The sequence below is a fragment of the Heptranchias perlo genome, chromosome 6 (assembly GCF_035084215.1).
Source record: "Heptranchias perlo isolate sHepPer1 chromosome 6, sHepPer1.hap1, whole genome shotgun sequence".
In the NCBI taxonomy this organism is placed as follows: domain Eukaryota; kingdom Metazoa; phylum Chordata; class Chondrichthyes; order Hexanchiformes; family Hexanchidae; genus Heptranchias; species Heptranchias perlo.
In genome coordinates this window covers 52,488,667-52,511,604 of record NC_090330.1, presented here as the reverse complement: position 1 = coordinate 52,511,604, position 22,938 = coordinate 52,488,667, and the positions used below count along the sequence as shown (strand labels likewise).

At 39.8% G+C, this 22,938-nt stretch overlaps 1 protein-coding gene across 23 annotated transcripts in view; it reads left to right on the top strand.

The window, feature by feature from the left end:
* Positions 1 to 276: 276 nt before the first annotated feature.
* Positions 277 to 22,938, top strand: part of picalma (phosphatidylinositol binding clathrin assembly protein a) — a 133,717-nt gene continuing 111,055 nt past the window's right edge. For all 23 annotated transcript variants that reach the window (XM_067986307.1, XM_067986305.1, XM_067986306.1 and 20 more), the window contains exon 1: positions 277 to 871. In XM_067986307.1, coding sequence (XP_067842408.1) covers positions 742 to 871 — 130 coding nt within the window. In that variant the 5' untranslated portion in view covers positions 277 to 741. The remainder of the gene's footprint in view (positions 872 to 22,938) is intronic.

The following is a 22,938-nucleotide window of genomic DNA, read 5'->3' as shown; positions in this document are numbered from 1 at the left end:
ATGAATAAAAGACAATTATATTATTTGAAAATTTCTGTTAAAAAGTTTTTGCAATGACTACTTTTGATATAAAAAACGTTCAACTAGTTAATAATCTTGTATCATTCACATTACAGCAGTTACAAATTTTCGAAAAAGGATAAGGCTCTTTAAGACCTACAGGGTGCGATCTATATTCTGGATTCAGCTTGTAGTGTGTAAATACTGTACACGTGCACACAGATGTGCATAAATACGGATGCATCAGTAGAAAGACTCAGCAAACAAAAAGAATCTCTTTAGCATTTGGCAGAGTCAGTCAAGGGGGAGGGGTGTTCTTTTGTGGGAGCTTGAAGCAGCGGCACCAAACAGCAGTATCAGTCTCATTTGTAGAGGGAGAGTCTGGGGCTGGCTGATGGGCTCTAACTGGTACGAGGTTGGTGGATGATCACATGGTAGCGATCCAGTGGGCAGGAGCCTGGTCCAAACCCGCCATTTTCCTGCAACTGCTGCTCCTTTTCGGCAGAGGCAGAGAAAGAAAGAGGATTTGAACCCTGGGTGGCGACAGCTGCTCAAGAGAACGCCTTATATATATTTTAGAAGAGCACCGGCGCAGCCAGTTCTGCTCGCTTTCCTTCCTGTGTTTCAGTTTACTTTTTTTTTGGGTGTGTTTTTCTTCGTCTTCCTGGCCGGGGTGATCAGTGAGAGGGATTTAAACCCCTCTGTGTGAATCTGCTCCTGGGGTGCTGGTGAGGAGAGAAGATGTCGGGACAGAGTATCACGGACCGTATCGCCGCGGCTCAACACAGTGTCACCGGCTCTGCCGTCTCCAAAACCGTCTGCAAAGCCACCACACACGAGATCATGGGCCCCAAGAAGAAACACCTGGACTGTAAGCGCTTCCTTTCACTGTGAGAATGTGCAGAATGAAACCCCGTCCCGCCCAGCCGGCTGGGGCATCGCTGCTTTTATCCTCGTTATTCGGTTTAGTTTTAATGGGTTTGATGTTTGTGTCGGGGGCCGTGTGCGTTGTTACGGGAATGTTTCCCTATTTTCTTGCCGGAACAGGCCTCAGATAACGCCCTTGGCCTTGATTTTGTTCAGTAGACAGACCCTCGGTGCATTGATGTAGACAATTTTGTGTATGTATGTGTGTATATATATATATATATATATTATTTTGTTATATAGTTACCCCAGAATTTTTTTTAATGCAATGGATTCACAGTCGTCTTTGATCGGGAGTTTGGGGAGGCATGTCTCAGGGCTTCCATACATTTTTGTGGTTTGGTCTGGTGTGATGTGGTAGCTGTGGTTACACGTCTGAAAGCTACTATTGAAGATAGAAATTACAGCCCACCTCATAAACACGTTGTAGTGAATCAGCATTTTTCTATTTACTAGTCTGGAACGACTGCTTTAACTCAATAGGTGTATTTCTCAGTCTTCTGTTGACTGAGACAGTAGAGCAAATTCTTGTTAGTTAGACAAGGAGATGCGGGCAGCATAGACTCAACAGATACCGTATCCCAAGAGCCTTTTTTAATTATCTGGGAACTTGCTAGTTTTTCATAGGCTGAAGAACAGTACATAAGCGTCCCAGATTAGAAATTAACTCCTGTTTCTGAAAATCTGCCTCGCTGCAGTGTTGTCTTGAATCGGCTTCCAAAAAGGCACAGCAGTGGGTTGAGATTTACGTCGTGGCCTGAATTCACTACAGCAGCAATATTCTACTTCACCACAGTTGGACTCTTCACAGCAAATAGGATGTTTCAACATAATTTAGTGCTCGTTCTGATGACCAGCAAGAATACTTATTAAAGAAAAAAGATTTTGGGTTAATAAAATTTGTTGATCTGACCTAACGGTGCTTCTATTGCAGTTCATGGGACGTGTTAAGAAAACTATTATAAACTCAGTCTGGTTGAGAAACTCAACCAGAGCTGCTGCTGTAAAGCCCAGAGAACAAAACAGCACCAACATTAACATTTTTAAATCTGTCTCGGCTCGCTTCTAGTGATGGACCCTTTTGGATAAACGTGACTCATAACCATACTGCCACCAGCATTTTTCTGTCATCCGTTCCTTTTAGATATTTTGTGCTGTCTAGTGATTTTAAATGTACTAGTGTAATCAGATTGGTGCGTACTTGCTGTGTTGCAGTGGTCCAAGTTTTTTTTTTGAAAATTTGGATAAAAGCAAAATCTACTTACTGGGGGAAAATCACATCTAATTAGATAATTTCTACTGTCTACCTTTTTGGTAAAATGTTTTTGACAATGTTTAACTACTGTTACAGTATTAACAAACTCCTACACTGGGACGCTGAGTATCTGGCACAGCAAATTTTTGAATGTTGGCTTGTTTGGGGGAGGTGCACAACGGCGCCTCAGCAATTCTTTCTCTGTAAAATTTGGAAGAATAGCTTTCTCAGGTGGTATCTGTTAACCTCCTAGAAGCCGATTTGAATAGCATTGGTAGTCTTGAACAAGATGTGTTCTTTTACTGGGAGAGTGGTGTATAGTACAAACAAAAATACCTGTCACTTCACTGCGGTTTGTTAACATATATGAAAGCATTTCTTAATTTTATCGAAGATAACAAGCTCAGTTTTAAAACTGCTCATCTGCTGTATTTTCCCTTTAGTTGCCATTATACTACTACCTTTTTGCTAATGCAAAGTGGTTTGCAATGCATATTAATGTGAAGGAGCAGTATAAATTAAGAGTCAGGTCCTGAGCTGACTCCCAAAATCACTGAAGCTTGGATGAGACTGACTATCTGTAGTAGTTACTTCTGACCACTTGAGCTTCACCCTCTGTGTACTAGAATTCCAGCCTTGTGTGCATTTTAAAACACACATTCCCAGAATGCACTCCCAATGGCTGTCATACTTGAACAAGATAAAACTCGGAGGCCCCAGGTTCAATCTTTGCTGAGTTGGATGATCACTACTAGGACAGCAGTAGAGGTGTTTCAAATGGCTTCAGTGACCCTGTGTTATGAAGGGGAAAATCAGCAATCATTTCTCTTCCTGATTGCTATCCACCTACTTCTATTGAAAGGGCATTGGTTAAGGGTAGAATTGGTTGCGATGCCCCCCAAGGTCAAATAACTTGCTGACACTGTTGAAGCTTCTTCATGAATAATGGCCACTTGGATTAAATAAGCTCCAACTGTACCCTGAGTAAAGAGTCAAAACCTTCATGGTAAAGGGGGAAAATCACTAGAAGTGTACATAGATTGGGAACTTCATAAACTTAATGTGAAATCTTTTTCATGTTATGAGCAATGTAACACTGCCCTCCACTCGCTGCTTATAAAAGTTAGCCAGTTGGAAAAAGGGGCTCTGCACATGGATCCAAAGATGCATGCACCGAGCTTCATATTTGCTGAGTTCAAAACACCCAAAGTGAATTTCTGCCGGCACAATAACTTGAATTTGCTAGCTCGGCATCTAAGATGGTATCAATTATATAATAACATTCTTCAAGTTGAGTAGATGAGTGCAACTAAAGTGCATAATCTATAGGCAGTAATGGCAAAAAATTAGTTTCACATTTTCAATAAAACAAATGCTTAATCTCATTACCAATAAAACAACAACAACTTGTATTTATATAGCAGTTTCAACATATAAAAATGACACCAGTCGCTTCACAGAAGCATAATCTGACAAAAATCAACACCAGGCCAAAGGAGATATCAGGAAGGATGAGTAAAAATGTGATCAGAGATGGGTTTTAATGAATATCTTAAAAGAGGAGAGGGTGATGGAGGGGTGTAGGGATTCTAGAGCTTGGGGCCTAAACAGCTGGAGGCATAGCCACCAATGGTGGGGTGAAGGAATTTTGAGATGCTCAAGAAGCCAGAATTGGCGGAAGTCAGAGATCTTGGAGGGTTGTAGGGCTGGAGAAGTTTAGAGATGGGGAGGGGTGAAGCCATGAAGAGATTTGTATACAAGGATGACCATTTTAAATTTGAGGCATTGGGGGACTGGGAGCCAATGTAGGTTAGTGAAGTTTTGGATGGCCTGAAATTTATAACCTACATGGAGGATGGGAGGCTAGCCAGGAGAGTATTGGAATAGTCGAGTCTGGAGGTGACCAAAGCATGAATGAACATTTCAGTAGCAGATGGGCAATGTTACAGTAGGCAGTCTTTATGATGGAGAGGTATGGGGTTGGAATCTCAGTTCGGGGTGAAATAGGACCCTGAGGTTGTGAACAAACTAGTTCAACTTGACAGTGGTTGGGCAGTAGGGTGGGATCCGTGGCAAGGACACAGTTTGAGGCAGGGGCTGCAGATCATGGTTTCAGTTTTTCCAATGTTTAATGAGGAAATTGTGGCTCATTTGAATGTCTGACAACATGGAGGCAGTGGGGGGTTAGAGAGAGGTGGAACTGGATGTCATTAGTGTACACATGGGGTGTCTTTAAAATATATAAATCACTTATAGGTTTTTACAAAAGGCATTTTAAAAAAAAGTTCAGTTGACTGAAGCAGATGTGACAACATTGCAGTTTACATGGTGTATTCATTTGTCATGGAGTATGTTTATTAATAATGGATGGTTGTAGATTACAAAATCTGACATGTTACTGGTTCTTGATCAAAAACATTCTTTCATACAGTTGTGTTAAACTTTGAGGCAATTTTGAATCCTGAGCTTTGTGTCGCTCTCTTCAATTATCCTGTTCTTAAGCCTTAGTTTTGTGTACCTTGAGCTCCTTAGCCTGTATTGCAGAGAAACCCCTATGGTCCAACCAATTCTACTTCTCAGCTCCCCAAATTCTTCTATTTACCTGTAATATTAAGTCAAAAAATGAGTACTAAATGTATGACTTTAAAATGAGGACTGAATAACATCTGCATGCTGTGGTCCAATTATCTCCCATCCTCGAACCCTGCTTCACCTGAAGACAGCGTTCCATTCTGACTCCCTGTGTGTAAAGTAGTAATCTAAATTTCCATGTGGCATAAACTCAGATTTTACTGATTCTCTCAATCAACAAAATTTTCGCATTTAGTCATATGTAAGTTAGTTAAATTATTTCTGGGTTCAGGAAGTATCATATCTGATAGCCAAGATAGGTTAAAAAGGACATCAAAGGTTGAGGTGCCAGCTCCTGCCACATGGGACTTGGCAGCCAGCTTCCACCCAAAAGTAAGCTTGTAGTCTGCAGTTAAGACCTGGTACTAATGTCCTGTTCGTGAATCCTGGCAAGATTATTTTTGAGTTGTAGCTGGCTGTGAGTCCTGCATGTGAGGAGCTGGTGCCACGAATGCAGGTCTTATGATGTAAAAGCAGTTATTGTGGAGAATTGGGGCAAGTGATTTCCGATAACTCTGATCCACTCAGATGAACATTTTCACACCCTCTGAATTTTTGTGGAAAATCATGGCACTTGAGTGGTAAACTGTGATGCTTGTTAAAAAAAATAAGTTTTTGGAATTGATGCAGGATGTGCTACACTGGGGTAATTTTAGGTTGATGCCCTCATTGAAAGGTTGAAGTCATCATCTGCAAGAGCAAATTTCAAGCAGTTGATGATTATGGTTTGATCCTTGAGGTGAGATAACAACTTTGAAGCAATCTTGGATGCCCACTTTTTTAAAAAAAAATCTCGACTGGTATTTGTAGGCCAACTGGGATTAGAGTAGACAGGGCTGATGGCCGGCGCGGACACGATGGGCCGAAGGGCCTCTATCCGTGCTGTATGACTAACTCTGGCTGGTAGCAATTAGTATGCTCCTGTCATTCATATGTATTCATGTCCACAGTGAAATATTAATGATTATGATATCACTAACAGTTGATCTCATGATAAACTTGTAATTACCAGAAATTAATGTGGTCAGTATATATTATAACCCTGTCTGACATCAACTTCTCCACAAAAGGCCTTGATCTGTAATTCTAATAAAATTTAAGATATTTTGATGTCCAAAAGTTATTTAACACTCTATCCAAAACAAGTATTTAATGTTACTTGTGATGTCACACGCTGCTTAACTAGCAGTGCAGGCCTGTACTTGTGTTTCTGTAATGCAAATGGCTTTCGGGTCTGTCTCCGTCTGCTGCCCTTCCTTCTGTTCCTTTCTGTGTGCCTGTCTAGCTCTCTCCTTCCTTCCCTCCCTCCCTCCCACCCATTGAGAAAATTGAGATTTTGGCAATGTGCCATATAAGCACTATGCGTTTTTATCATTGGAAATTGCACTTATTTATAGTAGCGGTACACTTATTGATTGTCGTGGAAGGCACCTTTAAACTGCAACGGCTCTCGTCAATATTTGTAGCAAGATGGTTTAAAGGGAATCTGTTTGGAGTAATTTTACCCTATAATTTAAAAAGAAATGCTGAAATTTGATTTTTAAAATCAATTCAATAACTGGAAGCCTTTTCCAAAAGTAATACAATACTGTATTCCATTTACATAGGCTATTCATAAAGTCACTGAAAGATTGGTTTCAGTTACTGTAAGTGTTCAACCTTCCATTTCAAGTACCAGTTCATAGTCCTGGAATTCATGATGCTTCCATTACCAGTATGCAATAAGCATTTATCTCCACTTACAGTTAAGGAGGTAATGAATTTTAATATAGTTGTGTAATCTGTGTTTGAAAGATAAAGCAAATTGCAGGTGGCGATTAAGCAGCCTCAACTGTCCAGTGTTTAATGTGCTTTTGTCTGGTATATTTTCCCAATTCAAGTTGTCAATAAAATGACTTTGACCACGCTGATTTCCTTTTGCAAGTTGAGAAAGAAAAGTGCCACCAAATAAAGGTGATAGTGAGGTGCTTTTTGACCCTGACTGAGACTGAATATCTCAAAGCTCTCTGCAGCTACATTGAAAATGTCATTAAAAGTGTAAGTAGCTTTGACTTTTAAACTTGTTCCATGTCTGCTAAAAATGACCAGTTCTGTTGAAAATATATCTGAATCTCAAATTTTTGACTTTTCTAAAATAGTTCAATTAATCCAAAAATATTCAAATCCAGCAGTAATTCTTCAAATCTGATTAATCATCATGATTGTAGAGGCGATTTATGTTGACTAAACTGATGTGTAACATGCCATTTTGTTTTTAATTATATTTTTGAAATGGAAGTCGTATCACTTGGATTCATTTAGTAGTGCCCTCATCTGTGAGTCTAGAAGTTGAGAGTTCAGATTGCACTTCAGTACACAATCTAGGCTGATACCAGTCTTGCACTGAGGGAGTGCTGCATCGTCAGATGTTATTTTTCAGATGTGGCATTATACAGATGTCCCATTGCACTATTTGAAGATCGGTGAGTTCACCCAGTGGCTTGGCTGACATTTGTCCCTCAACCAACACCACCAAAACAGACTAACTGGTTGTTCATCTCATTTGCTGTTTGTGGGATCTTGCCTGCACAGTATTAACTGCACTTCATAAAGTAATTTGTGTGAAGCACTTTGAGACATTTCTCATGATAAGGTGGTAGTTATTTATTGTGGTTTTGAGGACTTGTAATCAGTTTGGTATGCCCCAGCAAAGTCATTCAATCAAGATTGTTTGTTTTTAAACCTGCTTTTCTCCTCTCCTCCTGCCACTAAATTAATATTTTTGAATTGATTAGCATTGGTGGAGAAGGTCATTGGGGACTAGTAGTAAATTTTTGTCATTATGTATAAAGCTGAAATATTGCATTTGAATGTTGTAAACTGCATCTCCCAACTTGAGCAACAAAAATGTTTTTTGATTGGTAGCCTTAATCTTGTCTCGTATCAAAAGCTCAGAATTGCTATCACTTTCTTGTCTCCTCCTTCCCCTGCACCCCCCCCCACCCCTCCGACCCAACCAATCATCCACAGCATGCGATTGATTCAAGCAAATACATTGTTATCTTTCCTCCTATTCTGCCCCCTCCATTTTCTAAGGTGGTTTGTTGTGCTTCACCCACTCCCTCACTGAATGTTTAGGCAACTTGTTGCCAATTCTGTCAGTACTGCTGTTTGAGCCAACTAGTAGGTAGTACACAAAGAGCAGCATAGGTTGCAGCAAAAGAGGCAAATCGAGTACTGTATTGTGTTACTAGAGCAATAGATTTAGAGAAATCAAGAATTGCATTAATATAAAGCCTTATCACATTACTTAGGACGTCCCAAAGCCCTTCATATAACTAATTTTTTTTGACATGCAGTTGTTTTTGCTCTGTAGGTGAGTAACCATCATAAGAGATTGTATAGTTGTTATCTAAGGCATTGGTTCGACCTCATCTGGGGTACTGCTTCAGTTTTGATCATAGGAAGGATGTTATTTCTTTGGAGAAGGGCCAATTTAAGAAGTTTGAGGGCCCTCTGCAAGAGCTCTATCCGAACTACATCATTATCTTGAGCAGTCTCCCAATTTGAAGTTTGGTCAGATTGCATGCTGCAAATGACATTTACACTCTTTTGTTCCTTGGGCCCTTAAATCACTGACCAGTTGCAATTAGCAATTTAGCAAGATTGAAGAGATAAAGCAAAGCTGTCTCTTAGAGGATGGTGCCTCCAAGGATTTGGCACTGCCCCTGAGGAATATAGAGGTGAGCAACCAGGATGATTCCAGATATCGAAATTCTTAAAAGGAAGTTCCACACAATGTCAACGACATTTAGCTTTGTTTCTCCTCCACTATCCTGTACTCCACGAGCACTATCTGCTATCAAGTTGTGAATGAGCAATAATTTTTTTCAACTTAACGTTGGCAAGACCAAAGCTATCTTGAGCTCTGTACCAATATGCATTTTTGCATTTACTAATTTAAAAAAAACTTTTACGTTTTGTACTGCTAGAAGCAGAATGTCATCAAGTCTCACATCTTGGAACCATAGATATTTACAGAATGGAAGCAGGCCATTCAGCCCATTTATGTTTCTGCTAGCCCAGCGGAACCCAGAAGGCCGATAATTACAATCTTAAACATTTGATGCTATTGTTAAAGATGGCCCATATTGTTCCTCAGGAGTACCTTGAGACATGTTGCTGTTCAAGGCGTTGTACTAGTCAAAGGACAGGCCTCCACCTGTAGTAGTAACTTTGACAGCCATTTTGAGAAGAGGACTGGACTCTTGATTTGCTGGAGCCTCTGTGATTGAGAGCTTTATTAAGATGCAGAAATTTCATGTTACTGAACAATATAGCCCACAAACTATCTTGGGTCAGAGAGTAATCAATTTGTGTGAATCTTGCAACCAGTAGTAGTTTGTACTTTGAAAGCCTTAGCCAGGGAGAGTTAAGCTAGAGGAAGTTCATAGTAAGTGGCCTTCTATTTTAAAGGCCATGTTTAGAAAGAAAGCAAGTAGTCTTTGTTTTATATATTGAGACAAGGGAAGTATATATTTTGCTGCATACTGTTTGATCATCTGTCTTATGTAACTGAAACCACTTACTGGTTAAAAGCCTGTGCCTCAATTCAGTTAAGGGTGTTTATCAAGTTTATCATTTGGTGAGAGGAGATTTCACTTGGCAGTGTGTGAGATGTGTTCCAGTAGCTGGTGTACAGAGTAAGGGTTCTTTGTTATGATCCCTTGGTCTCACTATTGTTTACATGGAAATTGGACAGAAAGATGCACTGAGTCACAGGGAACACGAGACCCACTTAAGGGAGTTGCTGATTCCCTTGCACCTTTACTGCTCCCTCAGGCTAAATCTGAGTGTACAACTTTGGTGTCCTGTCTGATCCTAAGAGCTTCAGACTCCATTCAGTGTCCTCCACACAGACTGCCCATTTCCACTTCTGCATTGTTGCCCACTTGTGCACCCTTCTCATCCCAACTGCTACTAAAGTTCTATTCCATACTTTTGTCACCTCCAGGCTTGACTACCATAGCATTTTCCTTGCCAGCTTCCCTAGTTCCACCCCACACAAACTACATCTTGTCCATAACTTTCACCCACATCTATCCTGTAGAAAATTCTGCTTCCCCATCTTCCCTGTCCTCATGACCTCTGATGCCCAGTCCTACGATGTATGAAATTATCCATGTCCTTGGCCTCTGTTTTCTGTAATCTCGTTCAACTTTCAGCTGTCTCGGTGCCACTCTCTGGAATGCTCTCACCAAACCCCTCTCCCTTGCTCCCTATATCCCTTTCTTCAAAAACCTCCTCAAAATCTACCTCTTTGATCATGTCTTCATTCACCTCAATCATTCGCCCATCACATGCCCCTTTTTAAAAACTCATAACTTTGACCAAGCTTTTAGTCACCATCCTAATATCACCTCCGGCCGGTGTCAATTTTTGTCTGATTATGGTCCTGTAAAGCACGTTGGGATGTTTTCCTACATTAAAGACTACATAAATGCAAGTTGTCTGTAAATATTTTGCAAGGAATCTTTTGCCTTTTTGCTTTTACTTCATTAACCATACATTTGAATGAATAGTATTCAAATTACTCCCTTCTACTGAACTATCCTTTGCCACAATTGCTTACTTTGTCACTAACTGCTTTGATTTATTCAGGGCAGTATTTTGGACTGTAACATGCACTAGGTGATGCCACATTGTTTTCAATTTGTCACTTCATGTTGCATTGGCAATGCCACCTACTGGTGCCATCTTTGGAATCCCGAGGCCACTCAGTGTTTTTGCAGCACATATATGCAGTAATAATTGGCACTAGTATTTAGGGAGGACAGTTAAAACATTGCTGTCATTGTGTATGATTTTAGGAGCCCAAGTGCCGGGGCCTGGAAATAAACAATTGTTGTTTTGTCTATACATTATAAATGCTCCAGAATGGTATTGTGGTAATCTTAGAATATGTCAAGTAATATTTCTCCTATGTTTGAACCGTGTCAGCTTCTCACTGTTCAGCAATGGTGGCTGCAAGGTGTAAAAACCATTGCTGGAACAACCTACATCTTTTTGTGCAACAGATTTACCATAATTTTGAAAGCAACTTGACTCTCTTCCAATTTAAATATCGTCAATCTGTGTAACAAAATCTCCTGTCCCAAATATCCATAACCAATAATTGATCTAATCATAGCTGGTTGAACACCTTTGATACATCAGATTAGCTGAATGGTGTTCTCTATAGTCATCTGCGCAATGCAGTGACCAAAAAATTAGAAGGCAAAGCTGTTCTAATCAGTGTTATTTCAAAGTCCATTACAAACAAAGTGAGAGCACCCAGACTATTCTAAGTGTGGAGTGTTTGAACTTGTAATAATCTGTTTGGTCCTAATTGGACTGAGCTCAGGCTAGCAATAACCGCCTACGGAGGGTTAATGATCGGAGGGACCTATGTACAAAAGTTGTCAGAAAACAAGGCTGTTTATGTCATTAAACAAAAATCTGTACTGCTACTGCATCCCAGTAGCAAGTGTTACTTGTCTTATCTTTTTAGATGCTAATTGACCTGCAGTGTACTTAGAGCATTTACACTTTTTTCCTTTTCTTTAGTTACCAGTATTCAAGTTATATTCCAGACATTCCATGTTGCAAATTGCTAGCTGCATAATTTGTTTTATGCAACTAGCAGTTATCTGATGGGCTAGGCACGTAGTGATGGCATATCCAACGTCCATGGAGGAAAATCTATTGAAAATAGATTTGTTGAGCACATATTGTGTTGACTGAACACAAAATTGTTGCTGCAGGAATCAAGATGCTAGTAACTGGTCTTTCTGGTTAGAGCATGTTATATGAAGGTGACTACAATTAAAGGTGTGTATGTGGGACAGGGAGAAGTGAAGATGCCATTTTCAAGATTTGAAGATTTTTTTATTTTAGCTAGTGCTGTTTCTGACCTTCTTCCTCCTGCCCTCTACAAATGGTCTAGTCTTAGTGGTGTCTACCAGATTAAACATTTACTTTCTTCTACAATCAGTGCTGGTATGGGCAAAATAGGGTAACTGAAGAGACACAATTACTGATCTGCACCTGATTTCCAACTACATAAAATCATCAGTACTGTTTTATTAACAGGAGATTCAGACTTTGCTGTTGGGACAGCTGTGCTAATTAATTGTTTTCAGTTACAATTTCTTCTACTTTTTTGAAAGAAGGTTAGTAAGAAATTCCCATATTGATCAATTGGCAGCAGTGCAAACTTTTTTTTCAATCTCAAAGCTGAACATGAGAATGTTCCATTAAAGTAGGAAGTGAGTGATGGTGTTGCTAGGTGACTTCTCCTCCCCCTGCGCCCCCATCTCACTGCCTGCTGACCTGCTATTGCCCAATTTGAGAACTTGAATGTAGGGAATCGTGATTGTGCATGATCCTACTCTCTCTCTATTTTCTCAGCTCTTTCCTTTCTATTTCTGAGGCATTCCCACACTGTAACTGAAAGATGTTTTTGTGGGAAAAGATGGTTTAAAATCAGTTTAATATATAAGCCATTGCTAAGTTTTAATGAATATTCATCTATATTGCCTTTCTGATCAATTTACTATAAGGCACATGAAACAAATCCAGCTGACAGTCAGTAATGAGTAATACTTGCAATCAAACCCAACTAATTTCGGATGATCATAGAAAAAATGAATAATAGTTGTAGAATTTAATTCCCAAAGTGTCAGCTTTGGCTCTGTGGTAGCACTCTTGGCTGTGAGTGAGAAGGTTGTGTTCAAGTACCACTGCAGAGACTTGAGCACATTATCTAGGATGACACTTCACTGCAGTGCTGAGGGAGTGCTGCACTGTCAGAGGTACTGTCTTTCAGATGAGACGTTAAAATAAGGCCCCGTCTGCCGCCTCAAATGGACGTAAAAGATCTAGTGGTACTATTTGAAGAAGAGCAGAGAAGTTCTCCCCGGTGCCCATACTAGATTTAGTAATACGTAATGAACTAGACTTGAATAAATGTTCCCTGACTGTTAGATTATTAAATAACAGTGATCATAATATGATTGAATTCACTGTTAGGTTTGAAAAGGAGAAATGTAACACAATTACTAAGATTCTAGATTTTGGTAAGGCTAACTCTAACTGGATGAGACAGATTGCAAACTGGTCAAAACTGTTACCGGGTAAAACTACAGCTGAACAGTGGGAGGTGTTCAAAAAAAGAATTTAGCTTAATACAGGACCAGTATATACCCCTAAGGGGCAAGAGATCTAATTACCAAATGAAACAGCCATGATCGACGAAAGAAATGAGAGAAAACATGAAACTAAAGAAAAGAGCATGCATAAGTGCAAAGAATAGTGCAGATCCAGGGGACTGGGAGAGATATAAAGAACAACAAAGGAAGACAAAAAAAAGTAAAAGCTGCAAAAGGAATATGAAAAGAAACTTGCGAGGGATATCAAGGTTAACACACGATTTTTACAATTATATTAGAAGGAAAAGGGTAATGTGGGCCCATTAAAAATAGAAGCGGGTAATATTGCAAATAAAAATAAGGAAATGGCAGACTTGTTGAATAATTGCTTTGTCAGTTTTCACAGTAGTGGAAGAGGATAATATACCTGACATTCCAGGGAAACTAATAATGAATCAAGGACTGGAACTCACTAAAGTTAATTTAAGCAAGAAAACAGTATTAGAAAAAATATTGGCACTCAAGAGTGACAAATCCCCAGGACCTGATGGTTTCCACCCCAGGGTTTTAAAGGAAGTAGGTGAGAAAATTGCAGATGCTTTCGCCATAATCTTCCAAAGCTCTCCCATTTCAGGAATTGTCCCTTTTTTTTTAGATTGGACAATTGCAAATGTAACTTAAAAGGTGAGCGAGAGAAACCAGCAAATTATAGACCTGGTAGTCTAACATCTACTGTGGGGAAGTTATTAGAATCTATAATTATAATTAAGGACCATGTGACTGAGCACTTAAGAGAATTTTGAGCTGATTAGAGAGGGCCAACATGGATTTGTAAAGGGTAGGTCATGTTTTACGAACCTAATTGAATTTTTTGAGGAAGTAACTGAAGTAGTAGACGGGAATGTCCATGGATGTAGTTTATATGGACTTCAAGAAGGTATTCAGTAAGGTTCCACAAGAGACTGTTAGCTTAAAATTAAAGCTCATGGAATTGAGGGCAAATTATTGACCTGATTAGGAGATTGGTTAATGTACTCTCATTGGAAGGAAGTGACTAGTGCTGTCCCACAAGGATCTGTGTTGTGGCCTCAACTATTCACTATATCTATTAGTGACTTGGATAACACAATAGAGAGCCATATATCCAAGTTTGCCGATGACCCAAAGATTGGTGGTAAGTAGTTTAGATGGGAGCATAAAATTACAAAGTGACATTGATAGATTAAGTGACTGGGCAAAACTGTGGCAGGTGGATTCCAATGCAGGTAAGTGTTAGATCATCCATTTTGGACCTAAAAAAAGAGATAGATCTGAATATTTTCTAAATGGTGAAAAGCTAGGAACAGTGGAGGACCAAAGAGATTTAGGGGTCCATGTACACAGATCACTAAAATGTAGTGGTCAGGTACCAAAAATATTATCAAAAAGGCTAATTGAATGTTAGCCTTTATATCTAGAGGGCTAGAATCTAAAAGGGAGAAAGTTTTGCTCCGGCTATACGAAGCCCTGGTTAGACCACATCTAGAGTACTGTGTTCTGGGCACCGCACCTTAGAAAGGATATATTGGTCTTGGAAGGAGTGCAGCGCAGATTCACCAGAATGTTACCAGGGCTCCAAGGGTTAAATTTGAGATTACATAAACTAGGCCTGTATCCCCTGGAATATAGAAGAATGAGGGGTGATTTGAATGAGGTTTTTAGGATTTTGAAAGGAATTAATAGGGTAGATGGAGAGAAACTTTTTTCTGCTAGTGGGGGAGTTTAGGGTAAGGGGACATAATAAAATCAGAGCCAGGCTATTCAGATGAGAAGTTAGGAAGCACTACTTCATGCAGAGGGTGGTAAAAGTGTGGAGCTCTCTCTCTCTACGCAGTAGATGCTAGCTCAATTAATAATTTAAAATCTGAGGTTGATTATTTTTGCTTGCCAAGGTGGGTGGCTGGAGCTAGGATACAGATCAGCCATGATCTCATTGAATGGTGGAACAAGTTTGAGGGGCTGAATGGCCTACTTGTGTTCCTGGCCAAAATTTATCCCTCAACCAATATCACTAAAACAGATTATCTGGTCGTTTATTTCATTGCTGTTTGTGGGACCTTGCTATATGCAAAATGCCTGCCACTTTTCCCTACGTTACAAGAATATCTACACTTAAGTATTTCATTGGCTATAAAGGGCTTTTGGAACGTCTGAGGTTGTGAAAGTCACTATAAATGCAAGCTGTTTCTCTGCCTGACCCCCCTCCCTGCTCTCTGCCCGGCAGCCCCCCCACCCCTTCCCCTCTCTAGTTAAAAATAACATTTGATTTTACAGTTGCCATAAATTAATGGATATGATTATAAATGGATTTAATTGCAGAATGTGGTGCCCAAAATGATATTAAGAATCCTGGAATTTTATGTAATAAACATGGAATTTGACTTGTTAGAACATAGTGCCCTACATATGGGTGAGGATATATTGATGACTAATATAGGGGGAAAAAAACTAGCTTTTAAGGTTATTTTAAATGTACAAAAGCTGTGTGACTAAATAGAGGTTTTCAATCTGAATTTCCTGTCACTGATACTTTGGTTTGTTGAGGGGATGAGAAGCTAAAGGTTGTTAATCAATTGTATTTAAGTGCTCTTGGGTAGCAGAATAAAAATCAACTGCATGTGTAAGCTGTAACAGTGATCAATCTATAATCATAACATTTTCAGGGTAGAAAGATTTGTCAGTGCAAGCTCTACATTGGAGTTATCCACTCTAATTCCCATTTCCTTGCCCCTGTATAATGTTGAGCCTTTCTAATTGGAAAGTATAACTGGAAAATGCTGTGAATGCATAATTAACCTGACCAAAGTAATATTTTATGGTGTGTTTCAATATTGGATTGCTTTAATAATTGTTTTTCAGAAAATCTGTTAACATGAAGCTGTGTAAATGGAATATTTTAACGCAATGAGGTCACGCTAGGAAATTCTGTTTCTGTTAGGCTTGACTGCAACATAAATTAATCCCATACTAATGTGCATGAACTTTATAGACTAATCGTGCGCGTGTGTGTGCGCGTGCGTGTGCACCAGCACAGCTGGATGGGTACTTTCTAGCCAGAAGAGAAAGGTGTGATTTTGGAGCTTAAATTGTACTAGACTTTTTTTATTGCATATTTTAAATGCTTCAACTTAGAGTAGTTTTTTGAGCCAGTTTGACCTGTGTAATACTTAATTTAAACTTTTGATAAACATTTTCATGTTTTATGAACAAATACAGCAAGATTATTTTAGGTTACTAGTAATAATGTTAGCTGATCCACTATTAAATGAAACTGACCACTTGTATTTCAATTTGATTTCAAGGCAAAGTTTGTTGGCTCAGTGCGTGTTGCGATATAATGCCAAATCAACAATCAACCAATTGATATGAAAGCCCCAGCTGCCGATGCAAGTGCCAGTAACAGTACAGATTGACATTGTTTGACTTATCTAAAAATGGCCTTGTGAACCCAAACAACAGTATCTCTACTGGAAAGTGTGCCAGTGAAGAAAATGACATTGTAACATTTTGATGGGAGGAAATGTGCCAATTATTCATCTGGTTAATACTGACAGCTATTTTTCTTTTACACTTTGGAGCTCATTCATTTCATGTTAACAGTGCTGGGCTTTTTTGGTTGATGGGAATAGAGCTGATCCAAATCTAAGCTTGGATTAAGTGCACAGTCTGAATGCACCATTTCATATTTTCTCTTCCAATGTATAGCACAGGTGCAGAGAGTAGAATTGATAGCTGTTTGTCTGCCAACAGTGCCTTTTCAGCTTGAAGTTACACTGGACACTGAATGCAAATACCACCCTTTAAAGGAATAATCCAGGATAAGATTGTAGAGTACATTGATGACTGTATCGGTGCCGTTTCCAGCTCTCCCCCCAAACTGGAAAATTTCATCAACTTTGCTTCCAATTTTCACCCTTCCCTCGCCCTCACGCGGTCCATCTCCGACTCTTCCCTTCCTTGACTTCTCTATCTCCATTTCTTGGGCTAGGCGGTCAACCAATATCTACTATAAGCCCACCAACTCCCACAACTACCTTGATTATGCTTCCTCACTTCCTGTAAGGACTCTATTCCCTTCTCTCAATTTTTCTGTCTCCATCGCATCTGTTCTAATGATGCCACCTTCCACACCAGTGCTTCCGATGTGTCTTCCTTTTTCCTCAACTGAGTATTCCCCTCCACTGTAGTTGACAGGGCCCTCGACTGTGTCCGTTCCATTTCCCGCACTTCTGCCCTCACCCCTTCCCCTCCCTTCCAGAACTACGAAAGGGTCCTCCTTGTCCTCACCTTCCATCCCACCAACCTCCACATTCAACGTATCATCCTTCAGCATGATGCCACCGCCAAACATATCTTACCCTCCCCATTCAGCATTCTGAAGGGACCGTTCCCTCTGCAACATTGTGGTCCATTACCCCCAACAGCCGTTCTTCTGTCCACGGCACCTTCCTGTGCAAGCACAAGAGATGCAACACCTGCCCTTTCACCACCTCCCTTCCTGTCCAGGGCCCCAAACATTCCTTCCAGGTGAAACAGCAATTTACTTGTTGTACTTTCAATTTAGTATACTGTTTTTGCTGCTCATGGTGCGGTGTCCTCTACATTGGGGAGACCAAATGCAGATTGAGTGATCGCTTTGCTGAACAGCTCTGCTCAGTCCACAAGCGTGACCCTGATCTTCTGGTCTCTTGCCGTTTTAATTCTCCATCCCACTCCCTCTCTGTCCTTGGCCTCCTACACTGTTCCAACGAAGCTCAAGGCACAGCATCTCATCTTTCGGTTAGGCACTTTACAATCTTCTGGACTCAACATTGAGTTCAATAACTTCAGACCATAACCACTGTTACTGTTTTTTTCGGACATCAGGGGCTTGTAATGGCTCTGCTTTTACCATTTTTCTTTACTTGTCCTATTATCACCCTCTTCGCTTTGCACCATCGTCCCTTTTGTCATTTTAGCACTCCAGCCCTTTCCTTTTGTTCTTTCCTTCCCCGCCCCCCCCCCCCCCCCCCCCCCCCCCCCCCAACCTCTGTCCCTGGCTCTGTACTTGCTTAAAAACTGTTTGATCTTTAACTTCTTCCAGTTCTGACGAAAGGTCATTGCCATGAAACATTAACTGTTTCTTTTTCCACAGGTGCTGCCTGACTTGCTGAGTATTTCCAGCATTTTCTGTTTTTATTTCAGATTTCCAGCATCCGCAGTATTTTGCTTTTGATTTTTAAGGTTGTAGAGTGGCTACTACCTCAAATGTTCCTTTCTCCCTGCCTCTCTTCCCTCCCACCCTCACCCAAAAATGTGTCTTATTTTTTTAAAAAGAGAAATTTAAGCTTCTAGTGGCCAACTTCTTGATCAGAATTGTGATCTTTAGTTTTCTGAAGTGGACACTGAAGTAAATATTTCAGCTTAGCCTCTTTATCCCAACATACTCTCTTTTCTCCCCTCCCCCCCCCCCCCCCCCCCAACTTCCACTGTTTCACTAAAAGCCTCTGCATTGATTGCTAATGGAGCCTTTTGGCTGGGAGCCTAAGGATTGACATATCTCATTGCAACCTCAAATGATTTTAAAATTTTCTTTGTGAACACTTCAGGATAAGACCATTATGGGCCTTACTCTGTGGTATTTCTTAATGTATTTTATTAACTTTTCACCAACTATTGAGGTTTTTTAAAATCCAGAATGTATTACACAATGCTACATCCAATCCAAATAATTTTGCCTCTGATCTTGTATATGCTAATGATTATGTACTTGTTGCTGTCTTCTACTGGTGGACTCTGGAAAAATGTGTATTTATTCTATGACCTGCGAAGAACAAAGACTGCTAGTTTTTAAAAGAACAGTGGCTCTCCTCGCTCACCATTGGTGGCCTTTCCTTCAGCCACCGAGGCTCCATGCTCTGGAGTTCCTTTCCAAAACCCCTCCACCGTCACCATACAAAAGGCATTCCCTCCCTAAACCTGCCTGCCTCTCCACTTCCCTTCCCTTCAAGACCCTCCTTAACACCCACCTCTTTGACTAAGCTTTTGGTCATCCCTCTGAATATCTCCATTGGCTGGAAATATTTCTTTGTTGTGCCTCTGAAACGCAATGGATCATTTTCTAAGCTTAAAACTGCTATATAAATGCAAATTGTGAACAGTTCTGAGATATGTAATAGTGGCAATAATGTTGAGTGACTTTAACTATCTCTATAATTAAGATAGACTGGAATAAAGGTAATGCATATGATTGAAGTGGGGAAAAGTTTTTAGGATGCGTTTGGATTGGTTTCTAGATCAGTATGTATCTAGTTCATCAAGAAAATAAGTATTGCTTGATTTATTTTTTGGAAATGAAGTTGGCAACTAGTTGAGCATAGAAGGACCTTAAAACCATAGAGAATTACTGAGTAGATTCACTAGGATGATGCCAGGGATGGGAAACTTTTTTGAGGAGGGACTTAAAAATATTGGGACAGTGGGATTAGTTTTGAATTGCTCTGGCAAAGAGCTGATACAGATACGATGAGCTGCGTAGCTTCCCAAGCTATATATTTCTGTGGCTGTTGCCTCAAGTACTCATTCTTTGTTTTGGCTGTTTCCACGTTTTAGTGCAAAGTACTTTTTTAAGCCTTAAAAATGGTTTTGTTTTTATTAGAAGAGAAATATAGTGATTTCGTGGGTCTCAGCTTTTTGTCATATATTAATGACTTTAAAGAAGGAATAGAGAGTTGTGTATCGAAGGTTGCAGATGACACTAATTTAAGAGGCACAGCAAGTTGTGTAGATGGTAGGCGGAAGTTACAAAGTGACATAGACTGATTAAGTGAGTCGGCAAAACTGTGGTAGATTGAGTTCCATGTGGGAAAGCCAGGCCATTCACTTTGGATCCAAGGAAGACAAATCGGAATATTTTCTTAATGGTGACTAGGAACTGTGGAGGAGCAAAGAGATTTAGGTGTCTATGCACACACAATTATCAAAAGTAATCAAAATGGCTAATGGAATATTAGCCTTTATCTCCAGGGGCTTGGAATACAAAAGTGAGGAAGTTATGCTTCAGTGTTCATTTGATCAGACCCCATCTGGATACTGCATTCAGTTTTGGGCACCACACCTCATGAAAGATATATTGTCCTTTTTTGAGGGCGTATGGTGCAGATTCACCAGAACAAACAGCCTAAAAGTATTAAATTATGAGGACAGGTTGCATAAACTTTATCTCGGGGGTTGGAGCTTCAGGATTTTGCTCTCACTAAACTAGGTGTACCCACCCTGCTGCAGATTGGAAATACTGATTGAATTTCGGTCTATAGCAAGGCCTATTCCTTCTGGACATATCTTGTAAGAAAAATGGGGAGAATGGCAAAAAGGTTCACGTCAGATTTTTTTAAAAAAAGAACATGGTCATTTCCACAATGTATTGTTACTAGCAATAATTGAAGTTCTTAACTTTTGTGTTTTAAAAAAAAATACATAGAAATTACAACATGCAAACAGGTCATTCAGCCCAACCAGTCCACGTTGGCATTTACCCTCCATGTAAGTGAATAGTCCTAATCATGTTTACCCACCCTATTCCCATATCATTTCATTCACTGTCCAATCTAATCTTGAATGTTGACACAGTTTATGCCTCAACCACTAATCCTGAAGGTGAATTCTACAGCATCACAACTCTGTGTAGAACTTTCTCTTGCTGTCTGATCTAAATCTCTTGCATTTGAGTGTATGTGGCCCTTGTCCTAGATCCACAACTACTGTTAACAGTCTGCTACTAACTACCCTGACCCATCCTTTCATAATTTTAAACAGTTCTATCACTATTACCTTGCAATCTGCCTAGTTGTAACCAAAAACACCCCAATTTTTCAAGTTTTTTTCTTATTTGTATTCCCTCATACAAGGCAGCATTGTAGTCTCAAGATCCTTCCTGTGGTGTGGAACCCAATACTTCATGCAGTACTCTAACAGGTCTTAATAAAGATTTTTATGAACTCATCATTACCTCTTGGATTTTATACTTTATACCTTATTATAAAATTTGGAATTCCATTAGTTTTATTTTACAGCCGTATCAACCTGAAGTGATGTCTGTAATGGGTTTCACTGAGTTTTTGTGGTTAAGGGTGCATCTAGCACCTGTGGTATTTTGATTTTTCTGTTACTTTTTAATGTCCTTTGAACCTGTACCCCCAAATCCCTCTGCTCTCCGACAGCACTGAGCCATCTTCCATTTAGAATATAATTACTTTTTTTAGCAAAATGCATCACCTAACACTTAATGACATTGAATTCCAACATCCACATTTTTAGTCCTTTCGCCCATCTTATCAATATCCCTTTGCAGCTTCCTTTTGGTCTTCTAAAGAATTAACCATACTTCCTATTTTCATGTCATCTGCAAAATTTGACACCATTCCTTCACAGCCCATATACAAAAATGAGTTTTGTTGGGTTGTTATAATGGCCTTTGGTGACTGGCTCACACCTACAGTTAAGCGACTGATACAGGAAACTATTGAATCATGTAATCTCATATCCTCCTGTGGTTCATGGGAAGTATGTTTGTTTTCTGCCAGTGAGTAGCTGAGCCATACAGACCAGTAGAGTCCTAAATTAGATTTCTGGACTAGGCTAAGTTAGCATATTGCAGTTGGGGTGGTAGTAGGGGCACTCCAATTGGCCTCAGTGCTCCTAGGTTAGGGAAGAGAAAATCAGCCAACATTTCTGCTCCTGATTGCTCTTGGAAATCTGTGTGGTTGTTGGAATGTGGACAGAATTGAGCTCTGCTATGATGCCTCATAGTGAAATATGCTGCTTGCACTTACCATCAAGGTTCACATGTGAATGATGGCCATTTGGGAAAGGTACCAGAGTGTGATCTGTGGAGGATGAAGTGAAATGGATGAGAAAATGTTGCAATTGGTGTTGTAAATAGTTTGTGGGTTTTCAGCTGCAATTCCCCTTTTGGTGAGTTTCATGTCATTTGCCATTTCATCACGAATGAGTCTCTGAGACTAGGTACTTCACCACAGGAAGGGATTGCCTATTAAATGGTGAATTACCAAAGTTGTGCTCTAATTTTCCTGGAGTTTGAGTGGTATGTGTACAGTCCTCTCTGAGCAGGTTAACTGCCTATCTTGGCCATGATGTGATAGAGACCTAAAGTAAGGGAGAAAATTTAAGGTGGAAAGGGAAAAAGTCTTTTTTGCTGGTGCATATGGATTCATGATGCAGTTGAGAACTAATTAAGTTAAGCATAGCCAATTGAGGAAAGCTATTTTAGGCATTTGGCAGGCATTAGGCTACTAGCCTATGAGTCTCTGACTGTGTTGTAATGTGACTTGGTCTTTGAAGTGAGTCTATGTTTAGAAAGCAAAAAGCTTGCAAATATTTAGTGTGTTATCATAGCTCTCAGGACACCCCAAAACACTTAACATACAATGAATTACTTTAAAGTAGTCACATGTGAGATGAGAATTTTCCTCATGTTTGTTGGTTATCCAAGGTTTCTTAAATTGCTGTAGTATTACAATTGCCTGACTTAATCGGAGGAATTCATCACTTCAAATTGAGATTTAGGATGGGATTTGGCTTCTGCCTCTAGTGAACCTAATTTAAACTCTTATGAATGTAATTTGTTTTTGGTGAAATATGTAAATCAGTACGCCTGGATCATTGTCAGTGATGTTCTAGATTCACTTTTTTTGGGATTGTTTTTACTTTTTGAAAGGAAGGGTTTCTCTTGTATGTTAAGAATTTGGGTATGCCTGTTCAAGTTCAATGGTGTTAAATTGCTCCCTTAAGCGGTCTGAGCACTTTTTTTTGGGAGTTGCCTCTTTCGGCCCTACGTCCACTGGTATGAAAGTGTAAGCTAAGGATGTAACAATAGCATCCCTTTGTTATCTGGACTGGATATTCTGTGTTTCTTGCACA